Consider the following 27,319-nt stretch of genomic DNA (forward strand, 5'->3'; position numbering starts at 1 on the left):
CTTTCTCCAGGTAACAGTCCCTCAAGTATTTGCCTTCCCATCTTCGTCTGTTTTAGTCTTCTTTTGTCCATGTCCAGTTCTTTCTAATGATCTTCATATATCATGCCCTTTACCATCCCACTTGCCCTCCTCTGGACATTCTCCAGGTTATCAATATCTCTAAACCATGGTGCCAGAATGGAACACAACATTCCAGATGAGTTCTAACAAATTCGGACTGCAGTGCAATAGTCACTTCCCTCCTCCTAGAAGTTACGTCCCTCCTAAAGCAGCCTAAAAATGAATGAACATTTTTGACTGCTACATCACACTCCTGACTCATATTAAGTTTGCAATTCACTAAACTCTCAGATCCTTTTGAAAACAACTGCTTTCTATCCGTGTTTCCCAAAACTTTTATTTTTAATACCTAAATTTACATTGATTGCCAATGAATTTCACTGTGACCAAATCAGCTTATTAACCTAGACCACTGGTGTCTGATTTTCATAGAAACATCTCTCCTGGTACATATTTATGTAGAAAACCACAAATTAACATTATCTCTTTTGTATTATATTTTTGTTTATTTTGTTATGCATTTTCCAATTATGTTTTAATCTGTTTACAGAAGTACTTAGGAATGTTTGAAGACAGAGGGCTGAAAGTTTTACACACTTGCTCTAATCTGTCAAAATTCTTTTGGATCCTGTGTTAACACTGTGTAACTATCCCTCCTGGCTTTGCATCATCTGCAAATCTGGTGAACATACCAGCTATGCTTTTTTTCCAAGTCATTGATAAAAAATGGCAAACTAAGTTAGGCTACAGATTAAACAATGAGTTTGTAAAATCCTACACATACAAAAACTAAAAGGCTACATTTTAAAGAAGTTACGAGCTATTTGAGAGGAAAAGATTTACATGTCACTAAGACTCTGGTCATGGAAGTTTTTCCACAAATAAAATCTTTGGGGGGGTGGGGGTGGTAAAGATGCTATATTCCTTTCTTCCTCCCATTTGGTTTCTTTTCTTAAGAATATAAAAAATCTTCCCTTAATATTATTATTCTATGATTCAGATGTTTTTTAGCTAAGTGAGGTTAATATTCATAGGAAACAGGAATCAGGAGTCAGCCAGATATCCAGGACAAATGGCATAATAAAATGTAGTTAAGGCAAAGTGAAAGACTCCTATCACGCATGTTTAATGCTCGCCTCCCTCAGAGAGGACAGTTTAGAATTGACTATGAATTCAGAGCATTTTATGGAGATACCTATATCGGATTTAATATATCAGACATTTCTACAAAAAGAATGGTAAGTATGAATAAATTCAAGAAGCTAAGAACCTAATTCTGGTTTGGTATTAAAAAAAATGCACATGCTACCAAAGCCTTGGAGGAATGCTTTGCAAATATGTTTATTGTGTAAAAAATGTGTCTGTCTGTGTGTTGAGGGTACATACATTTCCCATTGTATTGTTAGCACAAGCCTAATAGTAACATGAGAAGCTAGAGGAAAATCATGCTGGAAATATGAACAGTATTATAATATTGAGGCAACTGGTGATGCAGTAGACAGAACACTGGGCCTCAACTCAGGAAAACCTGTCTGTATATCCGGTCTAAGACATTAGCTGTGTGATCCTGGGCAAGTCACTTGACCTCTGTTTGCCTCAGTTTCTTTGTCTGTAAAATAGGGATAATAATAGCACCTACCTCCCAGGGTTGTTGTAAGGACAAAATGAGATAATAATTGTAAAGGGTTTAGCAGAGTGCTTGACACACGATAAATAAATGTTATTATAAATGTTATTTATAATCATATTATTCTATAATATATAACATGCTACACATGTAATTTTATAACATAATTATTATAATACATTATTATAAATGTTAGCTATTCTTATTAATTATTATTATTATTTCCAGCCTGGTTTCTACTGTGCGAGGGGATATTTACTCAATGAACTCATGTGAAGTGCTTTGTACATCGTAAAACACTATGCATATGCCAGCTATCATTATTGTTCTATAGCAGATGCTGGAATCTTTATTTCTCTCCTTTCTTTGATAGACCTGACTTGGGAAAATGGTGTTGGTCTGAAGGAATGCATGCTTGAGAATGCAAAGTAGTAGGATCATATTTACATTGACTTAGAAACCTGGTCATGTGTACTAGGAAAAAACAACCCATATTTGGAATTACTGGACCTGAGTTTGAATCCCAGCTTCTTCTACTTACTAGTTGTGTAGCTTTAACCAAGTCATCTAACCTCAAAGGATCTTGATTTCCTTATCTGTAAAGTTAGGGGGTTGAACTAAATAGTCACTTAGTATCTAATGGCTCTAAATTCTGTGGTTGATGAATGAAAAAAAGTACATCTCTTCAAATGTCTATCTCTGAGATCCCTTGAGACCTTCTAACTTAATCTAAAAGATGGTATAGCCATAAAAATTCCATGAAGGTTGGCACTATCTTTCATTTTGTCTTTGTACCCCCAATCTCCAGTACAGCATCTTGTATGCAGTAATCACTTATTAGATTATTAATTTAGATAATTAGATAATCAATTATATTATTAATACATGTTCATTAGATGGATTGGGCCATGTGTCAAATATGACAATGCCAGACCTAGCATATTACTATGCAATTAATAAATATTTGTCAGATGAATGAATGAATCACGGCATAGAGGAAAAAAACCGACCTTAAGGTAGATAACTGGCTCTCTTTCTTATTAGTTGTGTGAGTTGTCACTACACCTCTCTGATTTCCTTTATCATCATCTATAAAATATAAATAGCATTTGCAGTAATTCACAAGTTCATTGGAAAGGTCAAATAAAATAATGATTATAAAGCATTTCATAATTGTAATCTGTTGTTGTTCTGCCATTTCTCAGTCATATCCAACTCTTCATGACCTCATTTGGGATTTTCTTGGCAAAAGTATTAGAGTGGTTTGCCATTTCCTTCTCCAGCTCATTTTACAGATGAGAAAACTGAGGCAAACAGGGTTAAGTGCTTTGCCCAGGGTCACACAACTGATGTGTGTCTGAGGCCAGATTTGAACTCAGAAAGATGAGTCTTCCTAATCCCCACCCAGTTTTCTATCTACTGTACTCCATATTAATTTCTACTGCTATTACAGTGATTATGATTATGACAGCCCCTGAGAAAGTAATTGTTACTAATCTAGGATTGTCACAGTAGATGAGCTATGACTCTGCTAGTGGATTTTTTTTGTTACATTTTAATTTGTTTTGTTAAATATTTCCTAATTACATTTTTTCTTGTTTTATTTATTTTCAGTGTTCTATTATCACTACCATATAACTTAGATTTTTTTTCCCTACTTCTCTTTCTTTCCTCCCTATTTCCCCCCTCTCTCCCTCAGATGGCATACCATTTTATATAGGTTCTACACATATATTCCTATTAAATACGTTTTCACCGTAGTTATGTTGCACAGAAGAATTAAAATGAATGGGAGAAATCATATAACAAACCAAAACGTAACACAAAAGAAAATGTTCTGCTACATTCTGTGATTGAATTCCGTAGTTCTTTCTCTAGATGTGGAAGGCATTTTACCTTAAAAGACCATTGGGAATTTTAAGTCTTTACATTGCAACAAATTTCTAAGTCTACCAGAAAAAAATCTTTGCACACTGTGGCTGTGGCTGTGTACAAAATTCTCCCGGTTCTGCTCCTCTCACCCAGCATCAGATCATATAAGTCTTTCCAGGCCTCTCTGAAGTCTTCCTGTTCATCATTTCTTATAGCACAACAGTATTCCATTACATTCATATACCATAATTTATTCAGCCATTCCCCAATTGATGGGTATCCCCTTGATTTCCAGTTTTTGGCCACCACAAAGAGAGCTGCTGTAAATATTTCTGTACATGTGGGACCCTTTCCCATGGTCTCTTGGGGATACAGTCCTAGAAGCACTATTGCTGAGTCAAAGGGTATGCACATTTTTGTAGTTCCAATTTGCTCTCCAGAATAGTTGGATCAGCTCACAGTTCCATCAACAATGAGTTAGAGTTCCAACTCTCCCACATCTTCTCCAACATTTACCATCTTCCTGTTTTGTCATGTTGGCCAATCTGATAAGTGTGATGTGGTACCTCAGAGTTGTTTTGATTTGCATTTCTCCAATCAATATTAATTTAGAGCATTTTTTCATATGACTATAGATAGCTTTAATTTCTTCCTCTGAAAACTGCCTGTTCACATTGTTTGACCATTTATCAATTGGGGAATGACTTGTATTCTTATACATTTGACTCAGTTCTCTATATATTTTAGAAATGAGGCCTTTATCACAGACACTAGTTGCAAAAATTCTTTCCCAGTTTTCTGCTTCCCTCCTAATCTTGGTTGCATTGGGTTTGGTTGTGCACAAACTTTTCAGTTTAATATAATCAAAATTATCCATCTTGTACTTCATAATGATTTCTATCTCTTGTTTAGTCAATTCTTCCCTTCTCCATAAATCTGATAAATACACTATTCCTTGCTCCACTAATTTGTTTATCGTATCAATTGTTATACCTAGATCATGTATCCATTTGGACTTTATTCTTGTGTGCAGTGTCGGGCATTGGTCTATGCTTAGTTTCCATCACACTGTTATCCAGTTTTCCCAACAATTTTTGTTGAACAGTGAGTCCTCATCCCAGAAGCTGGGGTCCTTGGGTTTATCAAACATTAGATTGCTATATTCATTGACTCCTGTGTCTTGAGTACCTAACCTAGTGCACTGGTCTATCTTTCTGTTTCTTAGCCAGTACCAAGAGGTTTGGATAATTGTTGCTTTATAATACAATTTGAGATCTGGTAGGGCAGTAATGGGCTTTCTCTCCACCCCCCCCCATTAATACTTTAAATCTTACCTGTCCGTAGGATCCTTCAGCATTCTCCCCAGGTCTAGTATAGCACCAGGCTGAGGGGTCCATGTAGAAACATTAGAGATTTTTTTTATGAGGTTGTTGAGTTCATTTGGGTCATTTTTGGTATTTGTTTCCTTAATGTACCTGTAAATGAATAACACACTCTCTCAGTGAGGGAACTAATATCCTGACTTACACAGGTATTATCACAGAAGAAAAAAAATGTTTTGTTTTGTTCCTTTCAAAAAATCTTTTTTCTTTGATGAGTAGAAATAAAAGGTATCTTTGGGTTAATGTATCTAACCAGGGAAGACTCCTAATAATTTCATTAATTGTGGTTGAACTAAACTTCTATTGTTCATTGTAATCACATGGTCATAAGATCATATATTGAGAGCTAGAAAAAACCTAGAAGGAAGAATAATTTAGTCCAACCCCATTACCAATGAGGAAAATGAGGTTTAGAGAGGATACGAGACTCTCCCAAGGATACTTAGCTAGTGATTAAGAGAGCAAGGATTTGAATCTAGGATAGAGAATCTCTGAATTGAAAGGGACCACAGAGGCCATAAGTCTAACCTTTACCTAAACTTGCTCAGAATCATATAGACAGTGGAAAAGATGGGACCCAGGCTCTCTGACTATAAATCCAGAGCCCTTTCCATTATACCATGCCACCATGGTGATTTGAACTGAATAAATTAGTCAATAAGTACTTATTAAGTTCCTACTATGCTAAGTGCTAGAGATACAGAGAAAGGCAAAGGATAGCCCCTGTTCTCAAGGAACTCACAGTCTGATAGAGAAAACAGCATGAAAACAACTATGTACAAAGAAGATATATAGAGGATAATCTACATATGGAGTGTGGGGGGTGGGGGGGTGAAGGATGACATAGCTGGATCTGTGCTTTAGAAAATCACTTTGGTAGCTGAATGGAGAATGGATTGGAGTGGGAAGAGACTTGAGGCAGGCAGACCTACCAGCAGGCTAGTGCAATAGTCCAGGTGTGAGGTGATGGGGATCTGCATCAGAGGGTTAGCAGTATCAGAAGAAAGAAGGGGGTGTACTGAAGAAATGTGACAGGCCTTGGCAATAGACTGGATATGGGGTTTAGGGACAGTGAACAGAGAATAATACCTAGAGACTTGGAGGATGGTGTTCCTCTCTACAGTAATAAGAAAGTTAGGAGGGAGGGAAGACAGGGGAAAAGATGATGAATTCAGTTTTGGATATGTTGAGTTTAAGCTGTCTACTGCACATCCAATTTGAGATGTCTGAAAGGCAAATGAAAATGCAAGATTAGCAATCACAGAGAAATTAGGGCAGGATAGATAGATTTGAAAATCATCAGCATAAAGATGGTAATTAAATTAATGGAAACTGATGAGATCACCAAGTGAAGTAATATAGAAAGAGAAGAAAGTCATGAACAAAGCCCCCTGGGACACCCAGGTTTAGAGGGAGTGATCTGCATGAGGATATCAAAGGAGACTGAGAAGGAATGTTCTGACAGGTGAGAGGAAAACCAGGAAAGAGTGATATTCTGAAAACCTAGGAAGAAGAGAGTTTCAATCAGAGAGTGATCAACAATGTCAAAGACTACAGAGAGATGAAGGAGGATGAGAACTGAGAAAAGGCATTTGGCAATCCAAATCATTGGTAACCTTGGACAGAGCAGTTTTGGCAGAATGACAAGGTTGGAAGCCAGATGTGAGGGATAAAGAAGAAATGAGAAGAGAGTAAATGAAGAATAGACAGTTTTTTCAAGGAGTTTGGCTACAAAGGGCAGAAGAGATATGGAATGACAGGTAGACTGGAAGGACCAAGTGAGGGGTTTTTTTGAGGATGGGAAAGACATGAATATGTTTGTAGGTAGCAGGGAAGCAGTCATTACAGGGAGAGATTGAAGATAAGTGATAGAGTAGGCATGAGAGAAGGGCAATCTGTTCAAGAAGATGGGATGATATGGGACCAATTATGCAGGTAGAGGGGTTGGTCTCAGTAAGGACTGAAGCCATCCCTTCATGTGAGATGGAGAAAGAAGATAATGCCAAAAGGCATTTGAGTGGTATGAAAGGAGGAAGATGGAAGAAGAGGAAACTCATGGTAAATGGCCTCAATTTTTTTCTGTACAATATGAGGGGCAAGGTTCTTAGCAGAGAGATGGAGAGATGGGGAGATCATCTGATCTCTGTGTGGTTGAGGTGAGGAAGAGCAGTGAATAGGTTGAGGAACAAACTTACATGGTTTCAGTGTTTAATGGAGTGTCAATATGTATATTGAAGTGCTTGAATATAAGGGCAGAATTTGGGGAGGAGGGACAAATTGCAGCCCAGGTACTAAATTTATTGAGGATGGAAGGAAAGTGACCTAGAGTTCTGTAGACCACAACTGGAAGGATTTTGATTAGGTGATAGATATAAATTGTATGAACCTCAAAGGAGGAGAGGTTATCAAATGAATGGAGGTAGGAGGAGAACCTGAAAGTCATAATGAAGGGCAAAGAATATTCCAACTTCCCTTCCTCAAACAAGGAGCTGAGAAGAATGTAACCAATATTGTAAAGGTTGGTCAAGTTTTCTGAATCTTAAGAGGGAACCAATTTTCAGTGATTGCTAGATTAAAGGAGTGGGAGAAGAAAAGATTTAGGATGGAAGGGAGTTTGTTATCTATGGAACAGGCATTCCAGAGGGCCCACTAGAAAGGGTGGATGGTGTTTGGTTTGGACTTTGGTGTTGGAGAGTCAAGGAAAATGGGAATAAGGAATTTGGTGGTGAGGGATAGGGGACAGAGTTTGGATGATGACCTACAGGGGTTCAGAATCACTGAGATGTGTAGTATATGACTAGGTATGAGGTTCACCAATGAGTGGAATGTGACACTTTCCTAGAGGAGATCAGAGATCAGACAGGACAAGTCAAGGTAGGAGGTGGAAACTGAATCTATATAAAAGGAGATGAAAGTCCCATTCCCTACCAAATTTCCTCTTCCTCTTCCCTCAAGACGCAAGCACAGAAGGAAGGCCTGAAGACAACAGGAAGTTTGCTCCTCCTCAAACCAGAGGCTCTCCACATAGAGGGAGAGAGATCTGACTGCCAACAGCATGTTATCTTTGTGCTGGCACAGATAGGATGCCCCTAGCAACCTTCCCTCAGAGAACATGTGCAATGGGAGATGGAAGACCTGGTCAGAGAAAGGTCTTACTTCTCTTCTCCCCTAAGCCTGGAGATCAGACAGGTGTACCACTTCTGCACACTGGCCTCATAAAAGAGAGGATATATATGCTCTTAGCACACAGAAATTGAGAGGGAGACAGATACAGGAGAAGAGAAGAAAATTGGGAGCCATGGTTGATGAGACTGTTCAATGAGAGGAGGGAGATGTTTAGAACAGATGGGCTCCCTCTGGGGTTGTCAGTGTCATGTCAGGCAGATGGCAGCCTAACTGAAGTAAGAGTCTGAGTAATCGGTATGCTTTCCACTTTGTCTATATCTTCTCTCTCCTCTCTCCTATTCATTTAGGTGAAGCTAAAAAGTATTTTTTTTTAAATCTAGCATATTTTCTATCCTACATTATTGAAAGTAGCTTGTGAACCCAAAAAGGAATTTGTTCCCAATGTTTATGCCCATATCCTTACTTGACAGCATAGTGGGTGGGTGTGAGTGTGTGGGGAGGGGAGAATGACCTTAAGGAGTTTAGGACTTCACAGACCATGCTGGGACTTTGCAGTTATGGCTAACAGGTATTCCTTGGGATTACTGAACCACAGTTTAGTTTTAGAAATGATCCTGATACTTTCTCCAGCAGAAAACAAAACTTGTACTTGGGGCTCCCTTAGAAGAATGTGCTAATTGTGCTATCAGGCATAGTCTGTGAGAATTTTGACTTTATTTCTTCCTGGTTGAGAGATTAAAGGGATGAGAGTAACCACATACATGTTCCACATAATACATTCAGTAGCACCACACCCAACAATATTTACTCTACTAGAAAGCCACTTCAGAGCCTTCAAAAATGAGAAAAATAGTTCAGGGGAATGAACCAGGAAATGCCCAGTCTCGTGTGGAAAGATTTTTTGATTTAGAATCAGAAAAACAAGTTTTGATTTTAATTCTGTTCCTTAGTCACACACAAATAAGAACGAACAGGATTAAAATCAAAATCAGTTTATCTGATTCTAAATCTAATGATCTTTCCATACGAGACTGACCATTTCCTGGTTCACTCCCCTGAGTTATTTTTCCCATTTTTGAAGGCTCTGAAGTGGCTTTCTAGTAGAGGAATAGATGACCACTAAGGTTTTTGCAACTTTGCAATGCTAAGCTCTCTTGATGTAGTAAATTGTTGGCAAGCCTAGCAGTAGTCTCCCTGGCTGTGAAGGATAATTTTTGTTATTGTGTATTTTTCTCAGGTAACTCCTTAAGTGAGTTCCCTACATTAATCATGTTCTTCATGATTTCTGTGGCATTTAGGGTCACAGGATCAAAAAATGTAGTGTGGGAAGGGACCTTACAGGTCATCTAGCCTAACTCCCCTGTTTTACAGAGGAAGAAACTGACAGTTTGAGAAATAGCAAGCATTTGAAATGAGATTTTCTGTGCTACAATTTCAATACTCTTTCCACTATACCATTCTCTTTCATTCTGAGTCGCTCATTACACGTTGTTGTAAAACTTCATAGAAATGACATTGAATAGAATTCTGAGTCATACTTGTCTGATGGGTGGGACTCCACGAAATAGCCAGCAAAAGGACAGTAAATTCTGGGTTGTAGGTCCTTCACCAGCTGTGCTTTATAGTTCAGCAGTTTCTTCCTCTCTGTTTTAATGAACTGGGTCTTCCACTCCTCTGAAATGACAAGAGTTTTGATAATTTTTTCCTATAATGTAAGAATCATAATTCTAATACCTGATTGTAGCCTTAAATCATTTGAGAAGGTAAAAATAAATGGCAGAAGTGAAATAAGACGTAAGACTGCCATCATCCGTTGAATATCATTAATAAAGAATCTTTGAAATTTTGCCTCCTACTCTGCTACCAGGGATAAGTGATCTCTCTAGCCTCAAATCATTTATATCTACTTCTCTGTTTCATAAAATTTCAGAGATGGAAGGGACCTCTGAATTATATAATTCTAGAACTAAGAGGGAATTTAGGGGCTATATAATTAATTCCCTCATTTCATAGCCTAAATGACTTCTCCAAGGTCAGCAGCGGTAAATATCAGAACTAGATTTTGAATCCAGGTACTCAGATCTAAATTCAGGTCCCTTTCCACCATATCACACTGTCTCAAGTCATCTAGTTTGGATTCCTGCGTTTCATTTCTCATAAAACAATTAGCTCCAAATTCTCTTTTTTTCTGTTTTTTCTTCCTTGTCTTCCTGCTAGACTGCCAGTCCTCTATCATGGCACACTGACCAGTTTCTTTTTTCATTTTTTAATTTTGGAGGAGAGATGTGATTTAATCCGTACATGGAGCCAAGAAGGAGGAAACTCCCTCTGCTGATGAAGATTGACACCTACCCTACCTACACTTTATGGTCTTGGAGATTGCCTGGGGGCACAAGGGGGTTACAAAGCCAATACTGTATTTCACCACACAGTCTGCAGATTTTTAAACCATTTTTTTTTTTTTTGCAAAAAAGTGGGGTCCAACCATTATGTGAAACTTTTTAAAAAGTTGTAGTGGTATTACTTCAAAATCATTTATTACTAAACTGTCTTCGGTGCAAGATTAGAATGTATGGGATACTCATGAGTATACATTAAAATTGAATGGTACAAGTCAACATACATCATTTCTTCATGACAATTGAGTGAACATTTTTCCAGTCTGAAAAAGAAAGTTAGCACATTAGCTATTATTTATTTGGGCCTTATAGTAGAAATATTACACTTGAGAAAATTTACTACAGTGTTAAGAAGTACAGACTTGAAAAATTTAATCTTCTGTGTCTGCAAATTCTGTGCTTCTATCCTTTGTTTTGTTATCTGACATGCCTCCTCAGCACCACTTATATCATACATGTTTACTTCTCCATCACTCTCCCACAGTACATCTTCAAATCCATTTACAGCATTTGAAATTTCTGCCCTTTTGTAGCTTTTGACAACTGTTTCTTGGGGTATAAGGTCTCAACTCTTAATTACGCACGTGCATATCAGTTCCAAGGAAGGGCACTTAATATTTCCAGCTGGTTAAAAACAGCACAAGGGATCTTCAACTGGTTTGTTTACATGTGCTGAGAATTCTAAGCTCCAGGCTGTTAATGCATGAGAGATAAGTGTGTGTCCATATGCCACTGGTTAATACCTTGGTACTCTGTTTACCATTTAAATGGCATGACAAACAGAATTATACCATGCAATAATTATAGATGAAAGGTTATAAACCAACTTTTGGACTGAAAAATAAAAACAGGTGCAATGATTATGCAGTGAAATACAGCAGGTATTAGAGGCATATCTTAAACATGGATCTTCCTAGATACAAGGTCAGTTCTCTATCAAGTACATTATATTGCCTCCCAAATTGCTTATGGTGAATAATTAATAAACAAATGTCTAGTTGAATTGAAGTTCCAGGAATCTCTGGGTGAGCATATATTTTGAGATGGCAGAATACTACACAGACTCTTTGATTTTCACTGTTCAAGTCCTGTCTTAGACGTCTGCTTGGTATGCTTAATTCTGATGAACACAATAACTCATTCTGATTTCATAACTAAAGTAGAAGCTTCTTGGTGACTATATATATATATATATATATATATATATATATATGTATATATATATATATATGTATATACACACACATACATATATATTTTATATATATACATACACACACCCATATATATGTATATATGCACATATATACTTATATATATGGGGGTATGTGTGTATATTCCCTACCTCCAGGGTCATTGATGTGTGAGGTAGGTATTAGTGGATGGATAAATGACTTAATGAAATAAAGGAATAGAATCTAAGGGGAAAGTTCTGACTAATCTTTGCTTTAACTTCTCAGCTATAGAAAAGAGAGCCAAGTCACTCACAGTTCAAACATCTCTAGGTATAGATTAGTAGGTTCATGTGTGTATGTTGGTAGAGGAGAGGAAGAGTTTTTTCCAATTATGAACTTTGGAGGAAGATCTAACTTTGGTACCTGACCTTTTATTTCTTTTTGGAGTATGGGGGGAACATCTGAGGGAGGAACAGGGAGAAATCTAAGACAACTTGAGTTGGAAGGTTTGTGCTTCTGCTTTTGAACTATAGCTATCTTTTAAGGGGGTTGGGATGGGGAGAATGACACATGTGTGTCCCCTGAACCAGCTGCCAATGGATATTGTGTTTCTTTTTTTCTTACCATATAATGGCAAAGTGGAAAGAGCACTGGAGTCAGATGACCTCAGTTCAAATCCTGACCCTGGCACTTACTCCCTGTATGACCCTTATCCTCTTGGGGGGGGGGGGGGGGTGTTCAATTTATTCATCTGTACAATGAAGAGGCTAGACTAGATAGTCCCTAAGGTTCTAGATGTGTGTTCCAGCTCTAGATCTGTGATATTGTAGTAATGAAAGGTCACATTTCACTAAGGAGGAAGACATCATCAATGCATGAACAACCTTATTTTGAAGTTGACTAACCAAGTTTGGACCTTTCCTATCCCATATACACATACTCTCAAAAGGTCCCTTTTGAGAATATGTGTGTCTATGTTTAAAAAATTTAAGTTACCAGTAAACTTTCCACCACTGAATGTCATTGGAAAGCCAGATGCTCCTCCAGCAAAATCACTCATCATCAGATCAACCTTCTCAGGAAGTCTCCCCCCATTAGGTCGGGTACAGTCCACTGTATTGAGGATTTTATGACCTAGGCAAAAACAGAAGGGGCAAGATTCTCAAGGCTAAATCCTTAATTTAATTTTGGTTAATTCAACAAACATTTATCAGGGGTCTACTTTGTACAAGGCATTATGCTAGGTGCAGCAAGGAAGAAGACATACAAAGAGAACAAAAATGGTCCCTACCCATTAAGAGTTTTCATTCCACCTAGGGGGTCTGCAATATCCAAGGTCATCCGAGGAGAGAGGGAGCACTAAGAGCTAGGGGTATCAAGGAGGGCTTCTTGGATCTGGTGGCAGATGAATGGAGCCTTAAGAGAGAATAAGGACTCTGAGCAGCAGAGATGAGAAAGGAGTACTTTCCATTTGTACAAATGCACGTAAAAGAGAGATGGAATGTAGAGTTTAGGGAACAACTAGTAATTCAACTTTGCTGGAAGATACAGTGTTTGAATGAGGGTAATATGAATTAAGAATGGAAAGGTATATTCAAGCCAAATTACAAATAACCTTAAAGGCCAGACTGAGGAATTTGTGTATTGTGATCCTGACAGCTGTTACTTTTCAGCCCCCAGATAATTTTCCTTCCTTTCTCAAGGGTTTAAAACTTGAATCTTAGTCTTCCTGTCCATCCTAACCCTAGCCCTTAAGTTTAGGCACCTCAAATACCTTGGCTTCCCAGTTCAACAGTTTTTTAAACTCCCATCACTTGCATCTTTACTTCACCTCAATCCAGCCACAGCTTTCATTATCACCCACAAGCATTCTACTTCTATTATCCAGAAGAGTGTCTTTCTTTTATGTGTCCATAACCTCCTATTCACTTCTCTTTCTGAGTGTATTGTCCTCTCCTTCATCACCACTGCAGCCTCCACTCACTTCATCCCTCCTTACTTCTTGATTCCTTCACCTCTGGCTTAACCCACTTTTTTCCCTCTATCATCCTTTGGCTATGGTTAGTGAATTCAACTCTGTACTGTTCTCAAACAAGAAAGGGAGGGGCAAGAGCAAAGAGGTACTATAAGAACAGGCCAGATCAAATCAGTATAAGCAAAACTAATTGCAGGGGCAAAAGAAATAAGTGGATGAAAATACAAATCTAAGAGTCTATCTTTAAGACTGCCTTAAATTAATGAATTAGAAAAAAAGCATTTATTAAACCCTATGTGCCAAGCACCATCCTGAGGTCTGGACATGCTAATGCTATCTCCAAATGGTAGAACTCCAGGGATGGGGGGGAGGGGCAGAGCCAAGATGATGGAATAGAAAGACGCACATATGCTAGCTCTGAACCCACAGCCCATAAAATATCTGTAAAAAAGATTCTGGAGCAACAAATTCAGGAGCAGCAGAAGCCACAGAACAACGGAGCTGACGAGATTTCTGTTCCAGAGAGACCTGACGTGAAAGGTCCATTGCGCCTCGGACCAGGAGCCAAGCCCAGCCCTGCCATGGCCGGGTGGCACCAAGAGGAGCAGATCCAAGCAGGCTTCAGGGACGGAATCTCCAGCAGCCGCACGGGTCCCTTCACCCACAGGTCATAAGGGTCGGTGAGAGAGTCTTTTTGGGTGGCCGACAGGGGATTGGGGTGTCCCCGTGGCTTGGGCCCCCTTGGGATGCAGCAGCTGAGGCGGGAGCAGACTGGGGCTCCCCAAGCAGGTAGGAGCCCCGATCCATTGTTAAAGGTTTCCAAATAAACACCCTGAGGGAACTGAGCACGTGAGGCAGCCCTGCCCCCACCTGAGCACCTGAACTTGATCTCACACTGAATAGCAGCCCTGCCCCCTCCCAAAGCCCTGAGGCTGGGAAGCAGCATTTGAATCTCAGCCCCTAAGTGCTGACTGGGTGGATCTGGAGGCCAAGTGGGTGTGAAGAGAATATTCAGAAGTCAAGTCACTGGCTGAGAAAATGCCCAGGAAAGGGAAAAAAAATAAGACTATAGAAAGTTACTTTATTGGTGAACAGCTATTTCCTCCCTTCCTTTCTGATGAGGAAGAACAATGCTTACCATCAGGGAAAGACAGAGAAGTCAAAGTTTCTGTATCCCAGCCCACTCAATGGGCTCAGGCCATGGAAGAGCTCAAAAAGGATTTTGAAAATGAAGTTAGAGAGGTGGAGGAAAAACTGGGAAGAAAAATGAGAGACATGTAAGCGAAGCATGAAAAACAAGTAAACACCCTGCTAAAAGAGACCCAAAAAAATGCTGAAGAAAATAACACCTTGAAAAATAGGCTAACTCAATTGGCAAAAGAGGTTCAAAAAGCCAATGAGAAGAAGAATGCTTTCAAAAGCAGAATTAGCCAAATGGAAAAGGAGCTTCAAAAGCTCACTGAAGAAAATAGTTCTTTCAAAATTAGAATGGAACAGATGGAGGCTAATGACTTTATGAGAAATCAAGAAATCACAAAACAAAACCAAAAGAATGAAAAAAAATGGAAGATAATGTGAAATATCTCATGGGAAAAACCACTGAGCTGGAAAATAGATCCAGGAGAGACAATTTAAAAATTATGGGCCTACCTGAAAGCCATGATCAAAAAAAAGAGCCTAGACATCATCTTTCATGAAATTATCAAGGAAAACTGCCCTGAGATTCTAGAACCAGGGGGCAAAATAAGTAGTCAAGGAATCCACAGATCACCTCCTGAAAGAGATCCAAAAAGAGAAACTCCTAGGAGCATTGTGGCCAAATTCCAGAGTTCCCAGGTCAAGGAGAAAATATTACAAGCAGCTAGAAAGAAACAATTCAAGTATTGTGGAAATACAATCAGGATAACAGAAGATCTAGCAGCTTCTACATTAAGGGATCGAAGGGCATGGAATAGGGTATTCCAGAAGTCAAAGGAACTAGGACTAAAACCAAGAATCACCTACCCAGCAAAACTGAGTATAATACTTCAGGGGAAAAATTGGTCTTTCAATGAAATAGAGGACTTTCAAGCATTCTTGATGAAAAGACCAGAGCTGAGAAGAAAATTTGACTTCCAAACACAGGAATGAAGAGAAGCATGAAAAGGTAAACAGCAAAGAGAAGTCTTAAGGGACTTGCTGAAGTTGAACTGTTTACATTCCTACATGGAAAGACAATATTTGTAACTCTTGAAACTATTCAGTATCTAGGTACTAGGTGGGATTGCACACACACACATGCACACGCACACGCACACACACACATAGAGACAGAGTGCACAGAGCGAATTGAAGAGGATGGGATCATATCTTAAAAAAATGAAAACAAGCAGTGAGAGAGAAATATATTGGGAGGAGAAAGGGAGAAATGGAACGGGGCAAATTATCTCTCATAAAAGAGGCAAGCAAAGGACTTATTAGTGGAGGAAAAAAGAGGGGAGGTGAGAGAAAAACATGAAGTTTACTCTCATCACATTCGACTAAAGGAAGGAATAAAATGCACACTCATTTTAGTATGAAAACCTATCTTACAATACAGGAAAGTGGGAGATAAGGGGATAAGGAGGGGGAGGGGGAGAATGGAAGGGAGGGCATGGGGAGGAGGGAGCAATTTGAGGTCAACACTCATGGGGAGGGACAGGATCAAAAGAGAGAATAGAAGTAATGGGGGACAGGATAGGAGGAGGGAAATATAGTTAGTCTTATACAACACAACTATTATGGAAGACATTTGCAAAACTACACAGATTTGGCCTATATTGAATTGCTTGCCCTCCAAAGGGAAGGGGTGCGGAGGGAGGGAGGAAGAGAAGTTGGAACTCAAAGTTTTAGGAACAACTGTCGAGTACTGCTCTTGCCACTAGGAAATAAGAAATACAGGTAAAGGGGTATAGAAAGTTATTTGGCCTTATAGGACAAAAGAGAAGATGGAGACAAGGGCAAAGAGGGATGATAGAAGAGAGAGCAGATTGGTGATAAGGGTAATTAAAATGCTCGGTGTTTTGGGGTGGGGGAGGGGAGAAAAGGGGAGAAAATTTGGAACCCAAAATTCTGTTAAATTGAATTGACATTTAATTAAATTAATTAATTAATTAGTTAATTTAATTAACATTAAAATGAATGTTAAAAGTTGAATAAATAAATTAAAAAAAAAAAAAAGAACTCAAGGGATCACCACCACTCGGGGTGGGGGAAACAACTGAAATTATTTCTCCCACTGGGTAGTGGAATCAGTGACCCCATTTGGCAAATGAAGAGTACCACTAAATAATCTCAGCATTGTTTTAGGCTTTCAAGGGGTCTCTGTGCCTCTAAAATGAAGTACAAATTCATTTTTGTAGCATGCCTACTAGGAGGGGATCACCTACTCCCCCTCTTTGGGACTGACTAAGGACTCCATAAGGAAACTGAGGCCTAGAGAGGTAAGTGACTTGTCTAATATCATACAGGTGATAAGAAGAAGAGCTGGGCTTTGAAGGTAGATCCTCTGACTACTACTCCTGGTCTCTTTTCTTTATGTCATGTCCTTATAGTCTTACTGCAGTGAGGCTGGGCTATTACTAGCTGCACAATCGCGTCCTGTCCTTTTCTGCCTCCATGCATTTGTACAAATCATCTCTGTCCTCTTCGTCTCCATCTCATTAAGTTCTTATTTTTCTAGCTCTCTAATAGATCGTAAGTTCCTTCAGGGCAGGGACCATATAACTTTCATCTTTGTTTCTCTAACACCTAGCACAGAGCTATGCACATGGAAGGTACTTGATAAATGTTTATATATGTATGTTAAAATTATATAACAACAACCATAACAAAGGCCACATGGTACGGTGAAAAGTCCCAGACTTAAAGTCAGGACAGGCCTATTTTTAACTCCTGCACAAGGATTTGCACTTACCCACATTTGAATTCATATTACTATGTGTACGGTTTAGATAAATCATTCCACCTTTCTGCCTCAGTTTCCCCATCTGTAAAATGGGGATAATATTTACAGTACTTACCTCCGGTGGTAGTTATGAGTAAAGTGCTGTGTAGACTTTAAAGCATTATTTAAATATGAATGATATTGTTATACCTTTTTTTCCTTCCTTTCAAAAAATGAAAAAATAGAATTAAACTTACTGTGTCAAACAAAAGGTCTGGCCACTGATTTTAGTATAAAATGCAAAAAGTCAAAGATCTGATAGGAAACATAAAAGAGCGAGGCACAGTTAACACTGTAGGCAGCTGAGTCAATCCAATTATCAGGACTGCATCCACAAAATATCTGCTTACTATAACAAAGGAATCTTTGGGCTAGGATTACAATGTACACTACTGTGTACATATATAAGGGGAAAAAAAGAAGGTTACAGTGTATCAGATCCTATAAAATTAGGAAAATAAAGAACACAGGAAGGTTACATTTGATTAAAATCTATATGCGTTCCTGTGATGCTTTCTATAAACAATAAACTTCATTGTCGAAGAGCATTTAAGAATATCATACCCTTATACTCCACAATAATGCAAGTATCCATTTCAGGGTGAACACCATCCATCAAGATCATGAATCGAAGATTCTCATCTACCTGGAATCAAACAATGACAATCATAATTGTCAGTTGGGCTTTTCCGCAGACCTTTATCTGTCTGCCAGGTAACCTGAGGGAATTAAGAAAAAATGTAAGTCCTTGCCCTTGAAGACCTTGCAACCCAGTAGAAGGGACAAAATGTACTAAAATAAAACACAAAGTCAAGTATGGTAAGCGTGTAACAGAAACCCTATGGAAATCCAGGAGAAAGAAAGAGTATATCAGCCCTGGGTATCAGGGGAGGTTGCATGAAGGAGGAAGAGGTACTTGAGTAAAATTTCAACAGGGAAAGGATAGGGTAAGAAAGCAATCTCAACAGAGGAAATGGCCTAAACAAAAGTGTCTGGAAGAGAGCAGTGAACTAAAGGAAGATAAGGCATGCTGGAGTATAGCTGGATAACTTTTCAAATGATGGACTAAAGAATTTGGGACTCTCATCTGTAGGCAATGGGAAACTCTTGGGGATTTCTAAGCACAGACATAATGGGATCAGAGCTACATGTAGGAGGGTTACTCTGGCAATGCTACAGGTTGGAGTGAAAGACATTGGAAATGGAAGAGTTCACCAGGAAACAATCATAATAGTCCAGAAGAGAGATTTCAAGGACCTAAATCAGGGTAGAAGTAGAAATAATGGGAAAGAGGTGACAGAGTCAAGAAACATTCTGAAGGTTGGATCTGTAGGACTTGGTTGCTTATTGAATGTGGGAAAAAGAGAAATCAAAGATGACCCCAAGGTTTGAAGATAAATGACTACAAGAATTGGTGGTGCCATTAACAGGAAGAGAGAAGTCAGGAAAAGAAGCAGGCTTAGGGGAAAAGATGGGTTCAGTTTTGACCATGTTAAGCTTGAGTCATTTACAGAAAACTCAAGGGGAGATGGCCAGCAGGCAATGAGGAACACAGGACAAGGAAAGAAGAGTGGGGCAGGAATAAGAATTCTATGTTTGAAAACCTCTGTTCGTATCCCATCTCTGCCACTTAACTACATATGTGACTTTGGGCAAGTTATTAAATTAATTAATTAAATTAATTAATCTCTCTGAGCCTCAGTTTTTCTATAGATAAAATGAGGCAGTTGTACTGCTTGACTTCTAAGTTACTTTCCAGCTCTAGATTTACGATTTTATGACTAGAACTCTGGGGGAGGGGTTAGAGATCCAAATTTGGAAATTATCAACATACAGGTAGTTAATGTCTTGATAGTGGATGAAATCAACAAGAGAGAGAGGAGAGAAAAGGACTAAAAAGTGTTGGAGAACATCTACATTTGAGGAAAGAGTTAGAAAAGAAGTGGTTAGATGAATTGGAGAATTAGTGTCATGAAAATTAAGGAAGGAAAAGTTATAAAGGTAAACCCCCCTCCTGCCTTGTAGCTAGACTTCTGAGCAGGCTCAAGAATATAACAGCAAGCAGGTCCTTCTGGGTGACAAAGTTGAGTCTGGCAAGCCACTGAAGGATTAATTGCCTCCTGTCTCTTCCAAACTGCCCCAAGAGTACAACGGGACTAGGGCCACAACCCTGACAGGCTTTCCCCAAATCACAACAGCACAGTAGGTTAAGCTGTGCTGACACAGCTTGTCTGTGAACCTTATAATCCCCAACCTTCAACAGCAGACTTTGCTGTTCCTCTATCTAGATTCATTACTCATATCCTTCCTATTCTCTCTATCCATGTGATACAGATCAACCAGTTGCCACTACCAACCTTAATTAATTGCTTCTTCATTCCCATCTTCATCAACTCTATGCTTCAATATCCTCCAGGTATGACTCCTCCACCCACTGTACCTTTTAGAAAGCCTGTTCCATTACTTTCATCTTCCCATTTCTCCTATCTACTGTCTCCCTTGTGAAACTGCATTCCAAACCACCCTTTCCATATTAGTTGTACTTTTACTTATTTCCCTGAACTCAATAGTTCTGATGGGGGAGTTGGAATACTCTTTGCTCCCCAATGACACGTCTAGATTTTTCTTCTACTACTATCACTCAGTAAACTCTCCTCCATTAAGGGTTACTCGATCCAATTCTGTTAGCTATTGTCTACTCACCTTCAGGACATTCCCCTTCTTTTTTCACTGAGTTCAGTCTCTGCTCAGTCTTTCTACTTCAAACCCTCCCTCATTCCAGCAGGCTTCAACACACATGTTGATGTTTCCTCAAACACCCTATTTTCCTAGTTCTCAATCAATCTGCCAGGAAGCAATCATGAAACCATGCTGACTGAATCCACTACAATTTTATGCTAGCTAATTTCAACCAGGCCCTCACAATAGCAAGGCAATTCTACTACTCCTCCCTAATTTATTTTTGCTTTCATTGATCAAGAAGCTTCTCCAAAACTTTTTTCTTTTCCTTAAAACTTCCACTATACCCTTTTCCCTACCTTCTCTACTAAGGATTAACCTCATACTTCTAAAAATTCATCAAAAGTTTGCTCTTCTCTCCTCCTCTCCTCATATCTCCATTATTTCCTCTTTCATTCCATTCTCTAATGTGGAGGAAGTGAAGTTCTCTGCTTGCCAAGGCCAGCTCCTCTACATGTGTCCTTGATACTACCCCCTGTGATGGGTGAAATCGGAAATAACTAAGGAAACAAATGTTTGAGCTTCTGAGAATATTGATTTTTTTCATCAGTGCATATCAATTATATAACAAATTGAGACTAGGACTTCTCATCTTGGCAATAGACCCTGAAAACAGGAGGAGGTAGATTTTTTTATTGCATTAAAATAAAATATTTAACAGGATATAAAACAGAATTCAAGAATAGATAATCTGATTTCTAACAGGAGGAAAAATTAGGGGGTTTCCAAATTGAAGGGGTGAGTGAGTTTTTGAAAATTGGGAGAGGGGAGCATAAGCCAGTGGACTTTTTTGAATGTGAAATTCTCAATTCACATGATTACCAACCAGATAGGATTTACAGGAAAATGAAATTTAGGTCTCAAAATGGAGTCACTTTTACAAGATGGAGTCAATTTGGTTCATGCAATTTCTACAATTCTGTCATCCCTCATCTTTTCTCCAGCTCTCTCATATTATTTCCATTCTCTCACAATTTTTCAGCTCTACTCGCAATTTGTCTTCTCCCTACAAACATGCTCATGTTGCGCCTTCCTTTAAAAAAATCACTAGTTCCTACTATGTCAGCCAGCAATCATCTATTATCTCTTCTGACCTCAGATAAATTTGAAAAAGCTATCTAAAATTGGTACCTCCATTTTCTTTCACTCTCTTCTAAACAATGTGTGGTCTGGCTTTCAGTCCTCTCATTCAACTCAAACTGCTCCCTTTGATGTTCCCAGTGATCTCTTAATTTCCAAATCTAACAGCATCTTTTTGGTCCTCATTCCTGTTGACTTCTCCACACAGCCTTTGACATTGCTGACATCTATTTCCTCCTGGATACTCTCTCCTCTTTAGATTTTTATCATACTGTTCTTTCTTGGTTCTCTTCCCACTGGACTGCTCCTTCCTAGTCTCTTTTGCTGAATCTTCATCCATAATACATCTACCTAATATTGGTGTTCTTGAAGTCTTTGTCCTCAAGGCACTCCACTCTCTTATTCCCATTTTCTCTTTAGGTAATGTCATCAGCTACTCTGGGTTCAATTATTATCTCTATAAAAATTATTCTCAGATTTTATGCGTGGTTTCTTAAGCTTCAATCCCACATCTCCAACTGCCTTTTGGACACTGGATACCCTATTGGCACCACAAACTCAGCATATCCAGAACAGAATTCATTTTCTTTCCCTTCAAACTATTACTATTATTAGGGAACCAACATCCTTCCAATAATCCAGATTCAAAACGTAGGTATTATTCTCAACCTCTTTCTCTTGCTTATCTTCAGATAGCCAATCAGTTGCCAAAATTTCATAACTTCTTTCTCTATAACATCTCTCATATATGTGTATGTGCGTTTATATATATATATATATATATATCCTTTTCTAACACAGCCACCATTCTGGTTTGGGCTCTCATTGTTTCTCACCTGGACTATTCCAATAACCTTTTTATTTGGTCTCCCTGCCTCAAGTGTCACCTATTCCAATCCATTCTCCACTCAACTACTACATTGATTTTCCTTATGTGTAGGTGTGACAATGTCATCATTAACTCTTACCCTGTCTCCCCAACAAATTTCAATGGCTCACTATTAACACCTGAATCAAAAATAAAGTCCTCTCTTTGGTATTTAAAGCTCTTGATGAAATGACCCCTTTTTACCTTCCCAATGTTCTTACATTCTATAGTCTATGATCTAGACATACAAGGCTACTTTTCCTTGAACATGACACTTTATCTCTGCATCTTTGTACCTGACTGTACCCAATGTCTGGAATACTATTCCTACCCAACCTCCAACTCTTAGACTCTCTGATTTCCTTTAAGACTCAACCCACGTACCATCTTCTTTCTTGATTTCTCCCTACCTCCCCAGTTACAGATGCATCCTCTCTAAGGTCACTTTCCATCAATTTTTTATCTTGTATGTTTTGATTTATACAGATGGAATCCCTTTTAGAATACAAATTCCTTTGTGACAAGGATTACTAAATCCAGGGCTTAACATAGTACCTGTCATTTAGTAAGGGCTTAATAAATGTTTGTTAACTGAGTGATGAAAGAATCAGCAGTCAATGTGTTATATGTAAGTATAGTAATTGTTTCTCTTTTACCCAGGAACCCTGAGGGTCTTCTCCTCCCAGTTTGATTTTTTTTTTTTTTTATTAAAGGTTCCATCCCTTGAGCACCTACTTAAAGAAGCCTATTCATTGAATGGGTATATCTCACTCAAAGTGAGAATGCTGTAGTACTTTAGCCTGAAAGGGCCAGGGTCTCCCATTGCATTCTGGATCATCTCTAGCCATCCTGATGAATATCAGGCCACTGGACCCAGATGGCTCAGGAGAAGAAAGTGAGGTTGGTGACTTTGCACAGCCTTCTCTAACTGAAATCAAAGTCAACTGCAAGTCACGTCATCATCTTGATGTCATGGTCCTCTTCTATAAAGAAGGAAAAACACAACAACAACAACAACAGAGAAATTAAGGAAGACAACTGAGAAAATTCCATCAGATAAGATGATTATGATCAATTCAATTTAAGAGAGAAATTTTTGTAAACTTGTCTGGACAAAAGTCGGATTATGAGTAGTTGAGGAACAAATAGAAAGTGGGAAGGTGAAAAAAGTGACTGCAAACAAAAATCATCTCACAAAGCTTAGGAGTGAAAGGGAGGAGACATAATCCAAGAGACTGGCAATTGAGGAAAATATGAGTCAATGAGACCCTTAAAATTTGAATACATATCCATTGTCCAGATATGGAAAAAGGAAACTCACCTTTGATAAGACTTAATTTAATATGGTTCCACCCAATGATGAAAATCAATTTGAGGCTGTTTCTACACAACATGAAACAGGTGTAATTGTCTTCTTAATTCAGTTTATTCTAAAATGACCAGCACTGACTCATGGAAACCCCTCTGAAAAGCATTAGTAAGAGGTGTATAAAAGACTCAAATGTCTGACCTTCTGCCAAATTCCAAATGGCACCACATGAATGTTGGTCAGTGGTACACCACTCTGCTTCAGATTCCAAAACACCGGCCTTTCTGTGTTTCCAACATAAATAGGAATGTTTGGTCTTCGGTCAGCAAGCTTCTTCAGAGTAGGATAGCTAGGTTCAGAAAGAGAAGAGCAAAGGATGAAAAACAGAAATATCCATCATGTGAAACAGAACATTCCTTTCTATACATTATTATAGAGGATAGGCATTGTAAAAACTGATTTTTCTCCATTTTTCAGAAAAAAAACATTCATGTCTAAACATGAGATGAATGGAATAATAAGAAAGGTTTTCAGGAAGAAGATATCACTCTTAGAAATCATCTATCTTGATCTTCATACGTCAATCTGGTTTATAGGTGCATAGGTAATATGAGCTGGCCCTTATCCCAATAGTACTAATGGATATCATCCCTGTTTTAATGCCTTCCCTCTGCCATAAGCAGCAGAGGCCTGCTGGGACAAAAGACTGAGAGAATTTTCATCTGTGGATTAGGATGTGAAGGACACATAAGGTAGCCTCACTTTGGAAGACTTCTTTGAAAGGATTTGTATTTATTCTTTGGCCTCATTGTAAAGAAAATATTATTAACCAGATGATGTTGTCAAACTTTGGGAGTCAACGTGGAGCAATGGCAAGAAGGGTGAGGTTGGAGTCACAGAACCTGAATTCGAATCCCAGCTCTACCACTTGCTTCTCCTGTGAACCTGAGCAGTTTACTTCACCTCTCTGGGCCTCAGTCTTGTCATCTCTAAAAAGCAGGGGTTGGATTAGATAATTCCCAAAGTGCCTAGGGCTCTATGAACTTCATTTGAGCTTTACCAAATCAGAATTTGTGACAATTCAGATACAAGTCATTCAGTCTGAAAATATTTATTGGTTGTCCACTGTATGGTCAACTCTGTTATCAAATATTTCTTTCTCTGCAAAATTTTAGCATCAGATAAAGGCAATGAGGTAAAAACCAATTATCTTTGTCAAACCAAGGCTTCAAGAGACTAAATTTTTGAAATAGTCCTTTAATTTCTGATGCCGTGAATTAGTTCTTGTATATTAAAACACTTTATGTTGTGGCCAGAACAGTGCCTTCCATATCAGAGGCACTCAACAAATATTCTTCAACTCAACTGACTTTGAGATTTTCAATAAGCTATGCAGATTGGAATCTATTTTGAATTATTATTTCCTTTTCAGCAACTTAATTAATATTATTTATTTGTGCCCATGTCTACCTTATCTAATGTTAGGTAGTATGGCATACAGATTGTGTTTGTCCTTCATTGCAGAATAAAGTGCCATCCACGAAGTCAAGAAAACTTGGTTCAAGTTTTGCCTCTGATACACATAAGCTGTGCAACCATGGGCAAGTCACTCAGAGGTCTGGTGAACTGTTAAAAGGAGTTGTTCCAAAGGGTTCGTTGATCTGCATGAGTGGAAGGTGTTTTCCCACTAGAGATTTCCATAACATTGATAAAATCATAGTTCCAGGCATCCTTGCCCCACCCCCAAATCTTCTTTCATCCGCTTAATATTTCTACTTAACATATGATACTTAACATTTGATTTCTCTGAAAGTTTTCTATAATAGAAACCTTTGATTCAGTCCCTAGAAGGGGCTAGAGTAAAACTAACCACAATGAATATCAATGTCAGTGAAATTTATTTATAGATTCACTCAACAAAATTAGGCTCCAAATGTTAAATTTTCATTTTTTAAATATACAATTTTGTTTTCTTTTTTCCTAATTTGTTTTGCTTCATTTTGGGGCATTGGGGGTTCTTGTTATAAAAAATCAACAGCTCCCTCCTGTTCGTTTGAACTAAGGTAGATCTAGTCCATATACAAAGGTTATGATCTTACAGCGATAAGGATAAAATAAAAATATGATCTAACTTACAAATGGGCTCTGTCTTTAAAATTTTTTTGGATACAAGACAAGGAAAAATCTACAATGTACTGATGTTAAATTCTAGATGTATTTCTATCTAGATCTGTCCAGATCACTCTTTACCACCTTTAGTTCATTCTCAGGACAATTTTCTTCCTGCCTTCCCCCACCTTGTAATAATATTTTTATCTCTAGATAAGCCAGTTAAACTTTTTTATAACACTTTATTATTATATTGCATGTGAACTATGGAGCCAGTTCTGTCATAATTCTAATGTTGGTTTCTGTGGGGTACAGTTACAACAAAATAGGGCATTATAAGAAACAGTGTGGACTATGGATACTACATATAATCCAGCTTATCTGGATTTTTTCCCCAAAACTTTTTATCAAAACAAAGACTTTTCAAACAAAGAATCTATTTTGATCAAGTAGGAGCCAAGAAAAAAAATAGATGTGTTCTAACTTGTCTGTAATTCTCTTCAAAACTAGTAAAAAAAAAAAAAACCCCAAAACTTTAAAATTGGTAGTTATCTGGCACAGTGGATAGAGTCCTGGAAGACCTATGCTCAAATCCAGCCTCAGAAACTGACTAGCTGTGTGACCCTGAGCAAGTCACTTAACTTCTGTCTGCATGTTTCCTCAACTATAAAAGAGAGATAATAATAGCACCTTCATCCCAGGGTTGATATAAGAATTAAATGAGATAATATTTGTAAAGCACTTAGCACAGTACCTAGCTCACAGTCAGTACTTCACAAATCCTTCCTTCCAAAATATCTGTATAATTTCATCAATGTGAATACTTCCTTCACAAATACAGATAACAATCACATAAGAAATAGTTGTGTAAATTGATGTGTTCACAAAATCCGTGGAATCATAGAACCTGAGGTTAAGACCTGATTTCACAGGGCATCTAGTTGAATATGCATAACCTGATCAAGAATTTCCTCTCTAGTACCATCCTCAATCTCTTGAAGATGTCCAGCAAAGAGGGACCTAACGCCTCCCAAGTCGGTTTTGTTGCACTGTTGAATAACTCTAATCAGTTTTGGAAGTTTTTCCTTATATCAAGCCTAGATCAGAGGCTTTGCAGCTTCCACTTTTTGTTACTAGTCCTGCCTGTTGAAGTCAATTAGTACAAGTCCTATCTCTCCCACATGACAACTCTTGATACTCGGAATGTCCATGTCCTTCCTAAAATATGGTGCCCAGAAGGGAGCATAGTACTCTAGACCAAGCAAAATACAGTGAAATTGTTACCTTCCTTGATTTGGACACTATAATTCTTAATGGAACCTAATATAGTATAAATATTTTGATTACTATGTCACTAGATTTTTTTTCTTTTTTAAGTTCAAAGCAACAGTTTAAAACTAACCTTTTTAATACAATGCACATCAATGCACACTGGCAGTGTCGTTTCTTCAACAAGTCTCTTTATGTCTGTACCTTAGTTCCTAAAATTGTGGGATTTCCTTCTTATCAGGGTGGGTTAGAAAGGAGTTTAACCTTGGACACGTATAGATCATGACACCAAATGTTTTTTATAAGTTTAGTCTCATCCTTTTTCAGGTCCTCCTGTCTGAGTTTCCCTGATCTTATTTACAGTT

General features: G+C 38.3%; 1 protein-coding gene across 3 annotated transcripts in view; it reads right to left on the reverse strand.

Moving 5' to 3' along the window:
* Window positions 1–27,319, reverse strand: part of LOC140500919 (cytidine monophosphate-N-acetylneuraminic acid hydroxylase) — a 114,384-nt gene that overhangs the window by 24,462 nt on the left and 62,603 nt on the right. For all 3 annotated transcript variants that reach the window (XM_072603991.1, XM_072603989.1, XM_072603990.1), the window contains 5 exons: window positions 23,778–23,925; window positions 18,145–18,226; window positions 12,638–12,775; window positions 9,606–9,741; window positions 4,894–5,034 (listed from right to left, as the gene is read on the reverse strand). In XM_072603991.1, coding sequence (XP_072460092.1) covers window positions 4,894–5,034; window positions 9,606–9,741; window positions 12,638–12,775; window positions 18,145–18,226; window positions 23,778–23,925 — 645 coding nt within the window. The remainder of the gene's footprint in view (window positions 1–4,893; window positions 5,035–9,605; window positions 9,742–12,637; window positions 12,776–18,144; window positions 18,227–23,777; window positions 23,926–27,319) is intronic.

The sequence above is a fragment of the Notamacropus eugenii genome, chromosome 4 (assembly GCF_028372415.1).
Source record: "Notamacropus eugenii isolate mMacEug1 chromosome 4, mMacEug1.pri_v2, whole genome shotgun sequence".
Lineage (NCBI taxonomy): Eukaryota > Metazoa > Chordata > Mammalia > Diprotodontia > Macropodidae > Notamacropus > Notamacropus eugenii.